General features: G+C 41.6%; 2 protein-coding genes across 2 annotated transcripts; one reads left to right on the forward strand and one right to left on the reverse strand.

Annotated features, from left to right (window-relative positions):
• Positions 1-906: 906 nt before the first annotated feature.
• On the reverse strand, positions 907-3,401 carry LOC117443070 (myelin-oligodendrocyte glycoprotein-like). Its single transcript, XM_034079005.2, has 4 exons — positions 3,239-3,401; positions 1,667-2,041; positions 1,349-1,432; positions 907-1,236 (listed from the first exon to the last, which is right to left on the reverse strand). Exons 1-4 carry the CDS (start codon positions 3,315-3,317, stop codon positions 1,100-1,102), a joined length of 675 nt encoding a protein of 224 aa, XP_033934896.1. The 5' UTR covers positions 3,318-3,401; the 3' UTR covers positions 907-1,099.
• Positions 3,402-3,453: 52 nt separating this feature from the next.
• Positions 3,454-11,552, forward strand: LOC117443069 (low affinity immunoglobulin gamma Fc region receptor II-like). The gene is made up of 7 exons (XM_034079004.2): positions 3,454-3,524; positions 4,328-4,455; positions 5,358-5,615; positions 6,436-6,675; positions 7,130-7,246; positions 9,100-9,171; positions 11,309-11,552. Exons 2-7 carry the CDS (start codon positions 4,404-4,406, stop codon positions 11,347-11,349), a joined length of 780 nt encoding a protein of 259 aa, XP_033934895.1. The 5' UTR covers positions 3,454-3,524; positions 4,328-4,403; the 3' UTR covers positions 11,350-11,552.
• The last annotated feature ends 3,752 nt before the right edge of the window (positions 11,553-15,304 follow it).

Genomic DNA, 15,304 nt, shown 5'->3' on the forward strand with positions numbered 1-15,304 from the left:
GTCGTTCAGTGCAACAGGCATCGCTGTTCTGTGGGACGATACAGCAAACACTCCTTCAGGCAACAAGAGGACGACGGACAATAAGTAAGAGTTTGAGGGCAAAAGAAAATCTTCACAAATATCGTGAATAGCGCTGCCACGAAGTCGAAGTCCTCTAATGTAGCGACTGGCCACGAAGTCGAAGTCCTCTAATGTAGCGACTGGCCACGAAGTCGAAGTCCTCTAATGTAGCGACTGGCCACGAAGTCGAAGTCCTCTAATGTAGCGACTGGCCACGAAGTCGAAGTCCTCTAATGTAGCGACTGGCCACGAAGTCGAAGTCCTCTAATGTAGCGACTGGCCACGAAGTCGAAGTCCTCTAATGTAGCGACTGGCCACGAAGTCGAAGTCCTCTAATGTAGCGACTGGCCACGAAGTCGAAGTCCTCTAATGTAGCGACTGGCCACGAAGTCGAAGTCCTCTAATGTAGCGACTGGCCACGAAGTCGAAGTCCTCTAATGTAGCGACTGGCCACGAAGTCGAAGTCCTCTAATGTAGCGACTGGCCACGAAGTCGAAGTCCTCTAATGTAGCGACTGGCCACGAAGTCGAAGTCCTCTAATGTAGCGACTGGCCACGAAGTCGAAGTCCTCTAATGCAGCGACTGGCCACGAAGTCGAAGTCCTCTAATGTAGCGACTGGCCACGAAGTCGAAGTCCTCTAATGCAGCGACTGGCCACGAAGTCGAAGTCCTCTAATGTAGCGACTGGCCACGAAGTCGAAGTCCTCTAATGTAGCCACTGGCCACGAAGTCGAAGTCCTCTAATGTAGCGACTGGCCACGAAGTCGAAGTCCTCTAATGTAGCGACTGGCCACGAAGTCGAAGTCCTCTAATGTAGCGACTGGCCACGAAGTCGAAGTCCTCTAATGTAGCGACTGGCCACGAAGTCGAAGTCCTCTAATGTAGCGACTGGCCACGAAGTCGAAGTCCTCTAATGTAGCGACTGGTCGTCTGTCCAGAGACTTAGAGTTCCTCTGACAGGATGTTCTGCTTCCCACAAACCGGTCTTCTGGATTCCTTCTTCAAATCACGTTGAGCAGCGAAGCAGGAATTGGTTTCATCAAATGATGCAACGTTTGGTTTCCTTCTCACATACACATCGTTTTAAAAGGAAGTATGTGACTCCAAACCCAGCAACTACCACGACGAGCACGATGCAGGCGCAGAGAACCAGGGTCCGCAGTGGAGGCCGACCAACTGATGGAGAGACAAGGAGACACATTCAGTAACGCGGCGATGATGACACAAATTCATTTTTTCATCAGTTTGTTCCTTTTCGTTTATTTGAAGGCGTTTTGTTTTCGCTCACCTTCAACATCCGTCTCTCGGTTTGGATCTGGAGTTGGCGAATACGTTTGTGTTTCCATCGTCAACGTGCTGTTGGCTCTGGGTTCTAAAGAAAACAAAGAACATTAGTTATTATTTACAGAACAATATCAAAGTCATTTTATTGTCAATCTTTCAGTCTGTGTGCAGAGACATCGAAATACCGTTTCACAATCCCGAATATATATATCCTACACACAAACAGACGCATGTATACGTCTTTATATATTATATTAAGAAGAAGAAGCAGCACAAATAGTTCCGCGCTAACATTACAACCAAGCATCTTGAATCTTCTCACCAACAACGAGTCGTACGACCACCTCCTTCACGCCGCCCTCTAACTTCGGGATGAAACATCGGTATTTCCCGGCGTCGGCGAGCGTCACGTTGCTGATCTTTAGCGAGATGTTTCCGACCTTCAGCTCGTCCTCGAACAGCTCCGTCCTCCCGACGAACGCCCGCAGCTTCATGTCCACTTCCTCTCTCCTCCTCCGGTACACGAAGACGTAGTCGACGCGGCTGAGGCGGTCCGAGGGGTCGGGCTTCAGGTCGGGAAGGGACCACTCCACCGTCAGATCCTCAACGTTGTAGTCGGGCGACACGGAACACGGGAGGATTACGTCATCGCCCTCAGAGGCCTCGATTGGCTGTCCTGGTCCAATCACACGACGCCCTGAAAAACACAGAGGGGAAATATAAACCTGAGTGTCCTTCCAGCGTGAGAGCAGCATGCTAACAAAACCTTAGGAATTGTATCGTTTAAAAAAATGCCGCTTTCTGGGGTGTTCCCTCTCCTGTGTCGTTTACAGGTTTGTGTGCATGTAAATGGTCTGCAAAGGCTAAAACCCCGAAGTTAAGGAACATGGTGACATCACATCGTAACACGCGTGCTCCTATTGGTCAGCGTCTGACCAATCACTATCCGAAACACAGAGGGGAAATATAAACCTTAAAAAATAGGAGTCAAGTCGTATTTTTGATTAACTATAATCTTGCTGCTAAATACAGCGGGGCAAGGATGAAGTATCTCTGGAGGCAGCATCTCCCTGGTCCAATGGGATCGCTCCAGATCATGTTCATATTTAAGAAGCAGAACAAACCCATTGGTTGATTTCTGGTCACAAAACTCCGTGATAGCACGAGTTGAGTCTGGACCGTGTTGTGTTGGCAGACTGCGAGGCTGTGGCTCAGCGGCTGATCTTCCCGCCAGTTTAACCGTCCTGCTTATCAGATAACTTGTTGGACGGGCTCCAACGGTTTAAGTTTGAAAATAAACACTACTTCAGGTCTGATTATTGTTAACCCCCCCTCAGGGAAAGAAATGATCTCTTGAAATCAGTCTAGAATAGTCTAGACTGATTTCTGCTGTGAGTCAGATATTGAATCAGCCTGGAGACGAGTCATATATTATTACACCCACGAGTACTTTTACTCTTTGTACTTTTTCATGAAGATACTTAAATACTTTTACTTCAGTACCACTCTCAATGAGTGAGGACTTTTACTTATTATAGGCTCTGGTATGTATTTACTGTTAGCATAATAACATAGAAATAACATCACATCAACAAAATTAGGAGATAGTATTACAATGACAACGTGACACGTCATCACGCACCGACATATTTTCCCCGTGAGCCACGCTTTGAACACGCGGGTTCATTCAAAATAGAAAGGAGCGGTTAGAGTCGATAAGAGAAACTTAAAATGATATAACAAATTAACTCATAAAACATGTAACTGTCCGTTCCCCACTCACAGACGCTGTTGGACCGGAGTTTAACGACATATGTAGTTTGTGTGGTCTTTAAAAGTTATCTTCTGACAGCCGTTTGAATGAATACAAAGCGAAACAACAAACGGAGCTTACCTTTATGCTCTGTGTGAGCTGCCGTGAAGCTCCAGAGAGCCAAAGAGAAGCCCAGCACGAAAACCCCGAGGTGAACCATAAAAACTCTCTGTTTAAAGTCTCAAAGTAGCTCCACTGCCTCTCAATGTATGAATGAATGAATGACTGATTAATGTATTTCCACTACGTCTTTATATCAGGTCACCGCGTCACTGGCTGCGTCACTGTGTCACCGCGTCACCGCTCCCCCGCCCTGCAGGTTCCGCTTGCTTTCCAAACCGCTCCCTAATCATAATACAACACAAAGGTGCTTTGTTAGCATGGTACACATACATGTTCATTCCATTCGCGTCATGTTTACAACTCTATGGTTACCTCATATTTGTTTTACTTACATATACCTCTAGTCTAGAAAACGGGTCCATTTTATTATAATAAATTATAAATATGTTGTATGGGACTGTTTCAATAACTAAGGAGCTTATAACATCAGAAGTATTTATTAACACTGCTGAGGGACCCTGGAGTTCACTCTGTAGGAGGGGGAGTGGGCAGGGGGCGGTTTGGAATGGGGTTAGTGAGCCTCGCTGAGAGCAGAACCTCCGGGTACTTTCACTCTCTACGTCATGGGAAAAAACCTAAACTGGGGTTTCGCTGATCATCACATCAAATAACTAATAATACTTTGCCCTTTTCTTTCTTCTAGAAGGATCCCAACTACGATGCTCACTCAGCAACAATTAAACTATGTAATTTGAAATCAATGATCGGTTTCGTTAAATCCGGTTTCACTACAACAATAAACATGATACAAAAGCTATATTACAATCAATATCTTAAATCCTACCACAATAAATTGAACAAAAGATGATTACAAATATATATATATTTTTTTACTGTTAAATAAAAAGGTATATTTTATCTTTTTTTCATTCTTAATATATAAAAAGATAAAATATACCTTTTTATTTAACAGTAAAAATGAGAAAATATGAATATTACAATGTGATGTTTTATAATGAAGATGCAAATGAAGAAAATCAGATTATCCTCTCGCGAAGATAAACATTTCTGTGTTTCTTCTTTTCTATAAATGCAAAACAACTACAGGCTGTGACATGTTTCACACGTATGTGAGGCGAGAGAGAAGCAGGAAGCTGCTGCCTCTCAACACAACTGTGACTGTATGATGAGTCAGCCAGTCAGCATGCAGCTCACCGCACTGTGCACGGTGCTCGGTGAGTAGACTATATATCATTACAGTAACACTATCTATTCTATTTATTATCAGAGTGTCAAGGAATCTGCTTTGGAATTAAGCTGTACAAAAAGAGCAAATATAGAGCTATTTTAAACATCTACTTGTATAAAGTTAAAACAATTAATTGAATATTTACAATAAATACACAAAATACAATATAATTAAAGGAATAATATGTACATTTTCGCCAATTCATGCATTTTACAAGCAGCGTAAAGTCGCTTGCACGATTGTATTTCTTTATTTCTTTGTCTTAAGTATGCATATTTGAATCTTGAATAACATCTACGTTAAGTGTTGTTATTTATTTCTCTTATTTAAAAGCTTCATGAAACGTTCTGCTGCATCTTCACAGCGGAAACTAAAAGAGGGAATAATCTGTAACGAATAATACTCAAAGTGATCAGCAATCAACAGAAACGCTTTGATCCAATGAAGTCTTTACGCAGCTCTACCTGTAGCTTTGATAAACTACTGTTCACACTTTCCTCATGCGGTTCCATTTGTTTGCATCACCTCAGAGAATTGTAGACGCAGCTTTGTCTTCAAATCTTGTTGCGGCTTCAGGCCAACAGGAAAGCAGCTAAATGCATCTGAAGCTGCAGATCTGGCTGATTTCAGACCGAGAGGGAATTGTGTTGTAATAAATAGAGAATGCACTAAACACAATTATCTTCACATTGACCCTGACAGTGAACGCAGAGGTTTGTTTCTGATCACATGGACGCCTCGCTTATCGCTCGAATGAGATCGGTTGTGAAACAAAAAGAAAGACCTTGTGAGGACGGTTATCGAACGTCTATATTTAGTTTTTCTGCAAAACGGTTTTCTGGTGAGGTGTAATTACAATTTTAAAATGTCTTTTTTCTTTCCTTGCAGCCACTCTGAGAGTCCTGCCCAACAGGTCCCAGTTCTTTCAGTACGAGTCTGTCTCTTTTCGCTGTGAGGGAAACTCCTCTGAGTGGAAAGTGAAGAGGAACATATCCAGAAACACAAATGAAGAGTGTTTGAATGACTCAGACAAACACAATCTCTACCACTGTGTTATTGGGGACCTTTACAGCTTTGACTCTGGGGTGTACTGGTGTGAGTCTGAGGCAGGAAGGTGCAGCAACAGCGTCAGCATCACTGTGTCCGGTGGGTTTCAACAACAACAGTTTGAACATGCTAATTCATCAGCATTGGTGGAACGTTCAGGTGCTGCTAACAACCTGTTTCTGTGCTTTTCTGACATGCAACTTCTTGTTACAGCAGGGTTTGCTTTAAGGTGGTGGACAAGCTGCTTACACAGTGTTGAACATGTTTTCGTCTTAAAACTTTAACATTTTCAATTCATAAAAGTTAATTGTAAGATTTGTCTTCAGCGTTCAGTTGTAGTTCTGTTTTCGCCCTCTAGTGTACCTTCTGGGTTCCGAAATAACAAGATGGCAATGGCTAAAGACTAAGGGAGGCCAAAAACTGTCGAAAAACCAAGTAGGCAACGTCCAAAAAACAAAGATGGCAACGGCTAAAAACCATGATGCTGATGGCCAAAGACAGAGACGGCCAAAACCCATTGAAACCAATATAGGGACTCCCAAATGGCGAAGGCCAAAAACTAGGATAGAAAAACATTCGGCGCCAAAAACAAAGATTATGAGGTCCACAAACGGCAAAAACCATGATGGCCGAAACCATGATGTTGACGAACAAAAACAACCACAAAACCGAGTAGGCCAAAAACGATTGAAATGCAAGGCGTGGACACCCAATGGGGATGGCCAAAGACAAAGATGGCAACAGCCAAAAGCAGTTAAAAACAAAGATTATGATGGTCAAAAAACACCGGATGCTTTAAAGCCAGAATCCACAAACCAACAGGTGATGCCACGGTGGCTAAATCCATTAAACAACCTTTGGATAGGACACGGAACCTCGAGTTGTCTTGTTTGGTTACTTCACATGTTTCTGTCTGCAGCTGGCTCTGTGATCCTGGAGAGCCCTCTCCTCCCTGTGATGGAGGGAGAATCTGTGACCCTGATCTGCAGAAACCAGACCTCGACCCTGTCAGCTGACTTCTATAAAGATGGCCGCCTCACCAGGAGCAGCTCTTCAGGAAACATCACCATCCGCAGGGTTTCTAAATCTGATGAAGGACTCTACAAGTGTATCATCTCTGACGGTGGACAATCACCAGACAGCTGGCTGGCGGTCAGAGGTGAGATCGGCCTCAAAGGGCCAGAACACATCTTCGACTATCTCTGATCCCCTCATTTTAATGCTTGTCCTTGGCCTGTGAAACGCCTTTACACAACATGTCAGGGATATCGGGCCAGTAATTATTCTGTTATCCTGCTAAACTGGCATTTTCTCTATAATCTGTACCCTGTGTCCTTTTGTGTCCTTTTGTGTCCTTTTGTAGTCCACTTCCTGTTGTTTGTCTTGTCTTACCCCGGCTGATACTTCACTAAATCCACTGTTTTAACTTGTAAGGTAAAATTGTAAATGTAAATTGTAAATCTGTAACCCTGTAAGGTGTCCTTGGGTGTTTTGAAAGGCGCCCCCCAAAATAAATGTATTATTATTATTTTTAAACATTTATTGTAAAGCACTCAGAAATGGTGTATACTTTCAGTTTCTGCATGAGGCCAACCTGTGGTGTTTCTGTTTAGCAGCAGAGCGTCAGGAGTCGCCTGCCCCCCCCCCTGTTCTGGTTGTACTTCCTGTGTGTGGCGTGTGCCTCGCGCTGGGCTCTCTGATGCTGCTTGGCCTCTGGAGGAACCGCAAAGGTCGGCCTGCATCTCCAGAAAACAACATGTTGCATTCTTCCGTTTCAGCTTTACTTTGATATGAGGAGGTTTCACGAACACTTTACTGCGGGGAAACTCCTTCACGTGGTTATGAAGTAAATACATCCAAACAACTTTAAAGAGTCCTCTCCTGCTGATGTTCAGGTGTATATCAGTATGTAGCGTCTCTACTTTAAAGAGTCCTCTCCTGCTGATGTTCAGGTGTATATCAGTAGTGTCTCTACTTTAAAGAGTCCTCTCCTGCTGATGTTCAGGTGTATATCAGTATGTAGAGTCTCTACTTTAAAGAGTCCTCTCCTGCTGATGTTCAGGTGTATATCAGTATGTAGTGTCTCTACTTTAAAGAGTCCTCTCCTGCTGATGTTCAGGTGTATATCAGTATGTAGAGTCTCTACTTTAAAGAGTCCTCTCCTGCTGATGTTCAGGTGTATATCAGTATGTAGTGTCTCTACTTTAAAGAGTCCTCTCCTGCTGATGTTCAGGTGTATATCAGTGTGTAGTGTCTCTACTTTAAAGAGTCCTCTCCTGCTGATGTTCAGGTGTATATCAGTATGTAGTGACTCTACTTTAAAGAGTCCTCTCCTGCTGATGTTCAGGTGTATATCGGTATGTAGTGTCTCTACTTTAAAGAGTCCTCTCCTGCTGATGTTCAGGTGTATATCAGTATGTAGTGACTCTACTTTAAAGAGTCCTCTCCTGCTGATGTTCAGGTGTATATCAGTATGTAGTGTGTCTACTTTAAAGAGTCCTCTCCTGCTGATGTTCAGGTGTATATCAGTATGTAGTGTCTCTACTTTAAAGAGTCCTCTCCTGCTGATGTTCAGGTGTATATCAGTATGTAGTGTGTCTACTTTAAAGAGTCCTCTCCTGCTGATGTTCAGGTGTATATCAGTATGTAGTGTCTCTACTTTAAAGAGTCCTCTCCTGATGATGTTCAGGTGTATATCAGTATGTAGTGTCTCTACTTTAAAGAGTCCTCTCCTGCTGATGTTCAGGTGTATATCAGTATGTAGAGTCTCTACTTTAAAGAGTCCTCTCCTGCTGATGTTCAGGTGTATATCAGCATGTAGTGTCTCTACTTTAAAGAGTCCTCTCCTGCTGATGTTCAGGTGTATATCAGTATGTAGTGTCTCTACTTTAAAGAGTCCTCTCCTGCTGATGTTCAGGTGTATATCACTATGTAGTGTCTCTACTTTAAAGAGTCCTCTCCTGCTGATGTTCAGGTGTATATCAGTATGTAGTGTCTCTACTTTAAAGAGTCCTCTCCTGCTGATGTTCAGGTGTATATCAGTATGTAGTGTCTCTACTTTAAAGAGTCCTCTCCTGCTGATGTTCAGGTGTATATCAGTATGTAGTGTCTCTACTTTAAAGAGTTCTCTCCTGCTGATGTTCAGGTGTATATCAGTATGTAGTGTCTCTACTTTAAAGAGTCCTCTCCTGCTGATGTTCAGGTGTATATCAGTATGTAGTGTCTCTACTTTAAAGAGTCCTCTCCTGCTGATGTTCAGGTGTATATCAGTATGTAGTGTCTCTACTTTAAAGAGTCCTCTCCTGCTGATGTTCAGGTGTATATCAGTATGTAGTGTCTCTACTTTAAAGAGTCCTCTCCTGCTGATGTTCAGGTGTATATCAGTGTGTAGTGTCTCTACTTTAAAGAGTCCTCTCCTGCTGATGTTCAGGTGTATATCACTATGTAGTGTCTCTACTTTAAAGAGTCCTCTCCGGCTGATGTTCACGTACAATGTGTTGGAGCGCTAGCCAAGAGAAGCGCGAGTGTTACATAGTGATGTCACTGCAAGTTAAAAGTTAAATTCAGCTTGTTGGTGTTTCAGGTGAAGATGAAGCAGATGTTGATTACACCAATGTCACCGTCACACAGGAAGGGCTGCCAATCAGGATCAGAGGTATTCTACTTTTAACTTCCTTATTTTAAATCGTACATCTATCTTACAGATACAGATAAAGCGATAATATGTTTAGCATGAAACCCGAGCGAACCTGAAACAACGATACAGAATATCATCTTTTTGTTATTTCTGGGATAAAATATTTGAAAACCCTCAAATGTTGAAGATTTGCTGCTTTTTCCTTCCATTTGTTTTATTAATACAGAATACTCTTATTTCATTTAGGACACTTGTTGAATACTTTAAATTAAGTGCCAATAAGAGTATTTTCCAGCGTATAGTATTAGTACTATTACTGAAATAAATGATCTAACTGTTCCTACACTATTGACATAATAATTACATCATGAAACAGAGCATAATGTCACGTGATAGAAACTTCTCTCTGTTTCGCGTGTCTGTCGTTTTAAGAAGAAGCCCCGCCCCCTCACAGTTTCCTACGCTCCTATTGGTTCACACTTGGATATCACTATGGTAACATTAATGCAAAAACAGTTGGCTGGAAACCAAAGTTCCACCGTTAAGATCATGAACTCAATGAACTACAATAACCAAGGTTACCTTTCTGTTTGTGTTTGGATTAGAGTTGAGACATGAGACACACATGTAGATACAACATGGAAACATACGTGTACATATAATGACTTTAAAACAAACCTTGTGTAGTGTGTTAAAGCGGGACACAATCTGACGGACACCACGTACTGTATAGGTGCAATAGGGAAAGTGCTGGACCTGTATGTTTCTTCTTTCTCTGCCATGTGATCTGTGATCTGTATCTGACTGGTTGACCTGAATGTTTTACGTGTATTATCTCGATGCCCAAGACACATGTCTCCTAAGCGAGACAATAAAGCTCTGTCTTACTACAGGTGAATAGGGTACACAATGCAACTAGCAGATATCACCATAAACCCCCCCCCCACTTCATTACTGACATTAACACAATTATGTTTTGTTTTCTTCCATAATAAGACATGCTACAGATAAAGTTTAATGAACCGTTACGTTTAAATATGCAAATGTGGAATTACTTCATGAAATATGGCATATTTTCATATATTCTAATGTAAACGTTGCTTACAGCCTGATTTAAAATTCATTTTGTATTTAATAATGTGGTTTAATAGCTTTCAAATTACTATTATTAGAATTGTTTTAATACAGGGGTGTCAAACTCAATTTAATCGCGGGCCACATCAGCATTATGGCTGCACTCAAAGGGCCGGTTGTAACTTATATATAAATATATATATAAAATAATGTATTATTTATTTTTACATTATTGCCTCTGCATTGGATTATTATCTGATGGGTAGCAACTTCATGATTAACTACGTCTGAAATCAGAAGCCTAGGGCAAATAATTGCAATTCTCTTCAGTGAGAATGTCACAAAATGATTTAAAAAGAAAAGCTGAAAAAAAACAAAAAAAACAGTGACATTTAAAAAAAAAAGTAACATTTAAAAAAAAGAGTCAAATTCTGAGAAAAAAGTCTAATTTGAGGTGCATTCTGGGACATGTAGTTTATGGGCAACGTGCTTCTGTAAATCGTCATCTAACCGTATCATAAACATATTATATTCTTTGCAAGCTCTTGTGGGGCCGCATGAAATGAAGTCGCGGGCCGGATTTGGCCCCCGGGCCTTGAGTTTGACACCCCTGTTTTAATATATATTGAATTATATATTTTTTTACTTCTTTTTAAAAAAATTATTATTTATTTGTAAGTTATAGAAGGTAAAAGCAGCCTTTCCCTGCACTGATTTTAAATCCTCCATTGTGTGCATTATCTCACTTACATCACGGTGATGCTGCACAGACTGCCATTCGATTGAATGCACATGAAAAGTTTCAAAGTATTCGTAAAATCTCTCATTTCCTCTTTTAAACCAAACCGATACCACTTTTCTTTTAGTCCCAACCAAAAGGGGACCCCCCACCCACCTCTCTGTTTCCTGTTAGCGTGAAAACATTATGTTTAAATTAAGTTTCAAACTGTTTATTATTATATAAAATAAATGTAAAGTTAAAGATCTTCTGAAAGGCCTCGAGGTGCAGGGGAGTAGTGTTTCTATTATTGTGTCCCCCTAATGACAGCTGTTCAATAGTCTTTATGTGTTTCCTGTGTAGACGCTGACACGGCATCCACCTACTCCACAGTGAGAACCTGACAGGAACTACAGCTGCAGCCGTTTGAAAATAATTATTCTACAGACATGTTGTAAAAAAAAAACCTGTTCACTTTGTTTGTTTGTCAAATATATTTTAAGTCGATGTGATTTCTTTGTCTTCTTACATCCTGGGATCATTTTAACATGTTATTCTTTAGAGTTTTGTATTCATTTGAAACTAGAAATGAAATAAATGTAAAACAACAAAAAGGCGATGTAAAACAACCTGACATTTTTTTTAAATTTATTTATGTGTTTATTCCACACATGGCAGTTATTTTAAAACACAACATGTTCACTTATACTGTTTTGTTTTGTTTTTTATGGTGGAAAGGAGCAGGGAGAAGAACATCTTATCTGACCTGCCCCTTCTTAAATACCCACAAAAGGTGCGACATAAGTTACAAAATAACCTAAAAGAGAAGCAAAAGTACCGAGAAAAGTCGATATGCAAACGTCATAAAAAGGGGCATGGTAACAAAATGACCAAAAAGGGCCAAAAGCGTACGTAGAAGAGACCAGAGAAAACTACAAAGAGACGAAAAATGACTGAAGAAATGCAAAATAAACAGAAACATCAACAGCAGCCAAATGCATCACGGATAACACAGGAACACAGCGTCAGAAACTTTATGACACAAATCTCAGCAAGGAGGCGTTTGTTTATGTTTCTGTCGGCTGGTTCTCACAACTCTTAGAAGTGAATCATCAAGTTGTCTATTTTTAGCAACGCAATACATTTTTGTTTCCTTTTATAGCTGACAAGCACGTGTTTCCTCATTCCTCTTTCCCTGCTTGATGGACGTCATCCAGAGAATTCCTTCCAGCACACACCTTAGCACCGAAGACGATAAATACTAAGGATAAATATGTATTTATAGCTCCGGGATACAATATGTGTCAACAATAGTTACAATACAGTAAATAGATGCACCGTCACTTCCTGTCAGCTGCATTTAAAACATTACATTTGTGATGTTTGAAAGTCCGTAAAAAATACCCCACAATTCTGATTAGGGTTAGGGTTCAAGTCCCGGAAAGACCAAGTGCTACCGAGGTGTCCCTGAGCAAGGCAGCGTTCCCCCACTGTTCCTAACACTAGGAATGGATCAAATGTAGAATGTACATTTCCCCTCTGCCATTAAGGGTTCCTTCTTCTTCTGATTAAACCTATGGATTAAACCCGTTTCTCTTGTTGTTTTACATGAACCCATCGGGAAACCACGTGTAGAACACTGACACCTACTGGCCAGTTATTGGCATTACAGTCTCTTAGAATAATAAATATACAAAATATGTATAATTAATACATTATATATTAAAGCAATTAAATGAAATACAACTAAATAAAATACGCAAAATATAAAAGTGCATACGGTAATATCCTAATGAATATTAAAAAAAACGTCTATTAAGTTTTCTATTAACATACGTGTTATTGCACATCAGGGGTATTCCAGTGTGCTCTGTCAGTAAACACAAATAGAATAATTAAAACGTTTCGTCATTCAGAAGTCATTCAGCCCAATTAAAAAAAAAACAAGTAGTATTGTGCAGACATGTGCAAATGTTCATAACAAATCAGTGTATGTTAATGTAGCGCGTAGTGTCAATAGGAGGGGCGAATATTGACAGTGTTTTCTGATCCAAGTCCTGGATCAAACTGGACTGAAGTTTTTACCTGAGAAGGAATCTGTCGCTGCTGTAAGGAGACAAAACACAACTTTATAAAGAAAATGAAAACTCAACAATACTTTGTATGATCTTCTGTCCCCTGAAAAGCTGCTGAATTCAACATAATAACATTATTATTATTATTATTATTAATAATTATTATTATTATTATAATAACAACGTGTTACCGAGGTAACTCACCTGTGACGTTGAGCCAGCATCCTGCAGCCTTCCTCCCATCAGGAGTGAGCAGTCACAGTGAATTGCATTATGTAGTAAGCCTCAAACAGAGCATTTACATATTAAATACTGCAAAAAGCATAATACTTGTTACCAATCCAGACTTATTTTGTAAAAATCATTATTGTTTGTGTTTAACATAAATGTATTACATCAAAATTAGTTTTCTGATAAATCACTCCCCGACGAGCCCCTCGGTCTCTTGTTTCATTATGCTCCGATGGTTCAGACCATTTCAATTGTCCCTGGGGCTTGAATAACTCGGCTCCAGGGACATCGTACGTCATTGTTGTTTCTTTTCCTACAAAGACATTTGGTGAGCAAGAAGACAGCGGCAGAGAGAGACAGTAGAGTTAGTGTAACTGCCAGTCCAACGTAGATCCAGATGTATCTGTGTCTCTCTGGTTGAGGACTCCCTGGTTGAGGACTCCCTGGTTGAGGACTCTCTGGTTGAGGACTCCCTGGTTGAGGACTCTCTGGTTGAGGACTCCCTGGTTGAGGACTCCCTGGTTGAGGACTCCCTGGTTGAGGACTCTCTGGTTGAGGACTCTCTAGTTGAGGACTCTCTGGTTGAGGACTCCCTGGTTGAGGACTCTCTGGTTGAGGACTCCCTGGTTGAGGACTCTCTGGTTGAGGACTCTCTGGTTGAGGACTCTCTGGTTGAGGACTCTCTGGTTGAGGACTCCCTGGTTGAGGACTCTCTGGTTGAGGACTCCCTGGTTGAGGACTCCCTGGTTGAGGACTCTCTGGTTGAGGACTCTCTAGTTGAGGACTCTCTGTTGGTCTCTGAGTTTGGATCTCAGCAGCAGCTGTGGCAAAGACACAGTTAGTAACATCATGTTGACATGGAGAAGACCTTTTTTTAGTGAAAATAAAGACTAAATATGATCCTAATCTGCATCAGAGGTTGCAATGACTTTGCATCTTTGTTGACCATGAGACTAGATCTACTAGAGTCTGCACATTAAAGGAGAAGTTTGACTGTAAATGCAGCACTAATACTGAGGCTACTCACCAGAGACGCTGAGCCGGCATCTCCTAGAGTTAGTCCCATCAGGAGTGACGAGTATGGCACACACATAAAACCCAGAGTCACTGGTCCTGAGTCTGGAGACATGAAGTGTGAGACGTCCTTCTGTGAGGACGTCTTTGTCCCACTGGACTCGTCCCGAAAACTGAGAATCCTGAGACACTCGGGATTCAACTCCTTCACGTAGTTTAAACAGGACGTAGCGTCTGTCATCAACATACAGGTAACAGAGGGTAGAAATGGATCTGAGGGAAGTGTCTGTTCTGGGGCTGAAGGTCCACTCCAGGGTGATGTCCTCTGCCTGATAGGAAGCCTGAGTCACATTCACTACAAATGTTCCTGTGGAGGAGACACAGAGGGACTCTTTAAACTGCAGCTATGTTCCTGTGGAGGAGACACAGAGGGACTCTTTAAACTGCAGCTATGTTTCTGTGGAGGAGACAGAGGGACTCTTTAAACTGCAGCTATATGTTCATGTGGAGGAGACACAGAGGGACTCTTTAAACTGCAGCTATGTTCCTGTGGAGGAGACACAGTGGGACTCTTTAAACTGCAGCTATGTTCCTGTGGAGGAGACACAGAGGGACTCTTTAAACTGCAGCTATGTTTCTGTGGAGGAGACAGAGGGACTCTTTAAACTGCAGCTATGTTCATGTGGAGGAGACACAGAGGGACTCTTTAAACTGCAGATACGTTCCTGTGGAGGAGACACAGAGGGACTCTTTAAACTGCAGCTATGTTCCTGTGGAGGAGAGACAGAGGGACTCTTTAAACTGCAGCTATGTTTCTATGGAGGAGACACAGAGGGACTCTTTAAACTGCAGCTATGTTCCTGTGGAGGAGACACAGAGGGACTATTTAAACTGCAGATATGTTTCTATGGAGGAGACACAGAGGGACTCTTTAAACTGCAGCTATGTTTCTGTGGAGGAGACACAGAGGGACTCTTTAAACTGCAGATACGTTCCTGTGGAGGAGACACAGAGGGACTCTTTAAACTGCAGCTATGTT

This window comes from Pseudochaenichthys georgianus, unplaced genomic scaffold, assembly GCF_902827115.2.
Source record: "Pseudochaenichthys georgianus unplaced genomic scaffold, fPseGeo1.2 scaffold_531_arrow_ctg1, whole genome shotgun sequence".
NCBI classification, from domain to species: domain Eukaryota; kingdom Metazoa; phylum Chordata; class Actinopteri; order Perciformes; family Channichthyidae; genus Pseudochaenichthys; species Pseudochaenichthys georgianus.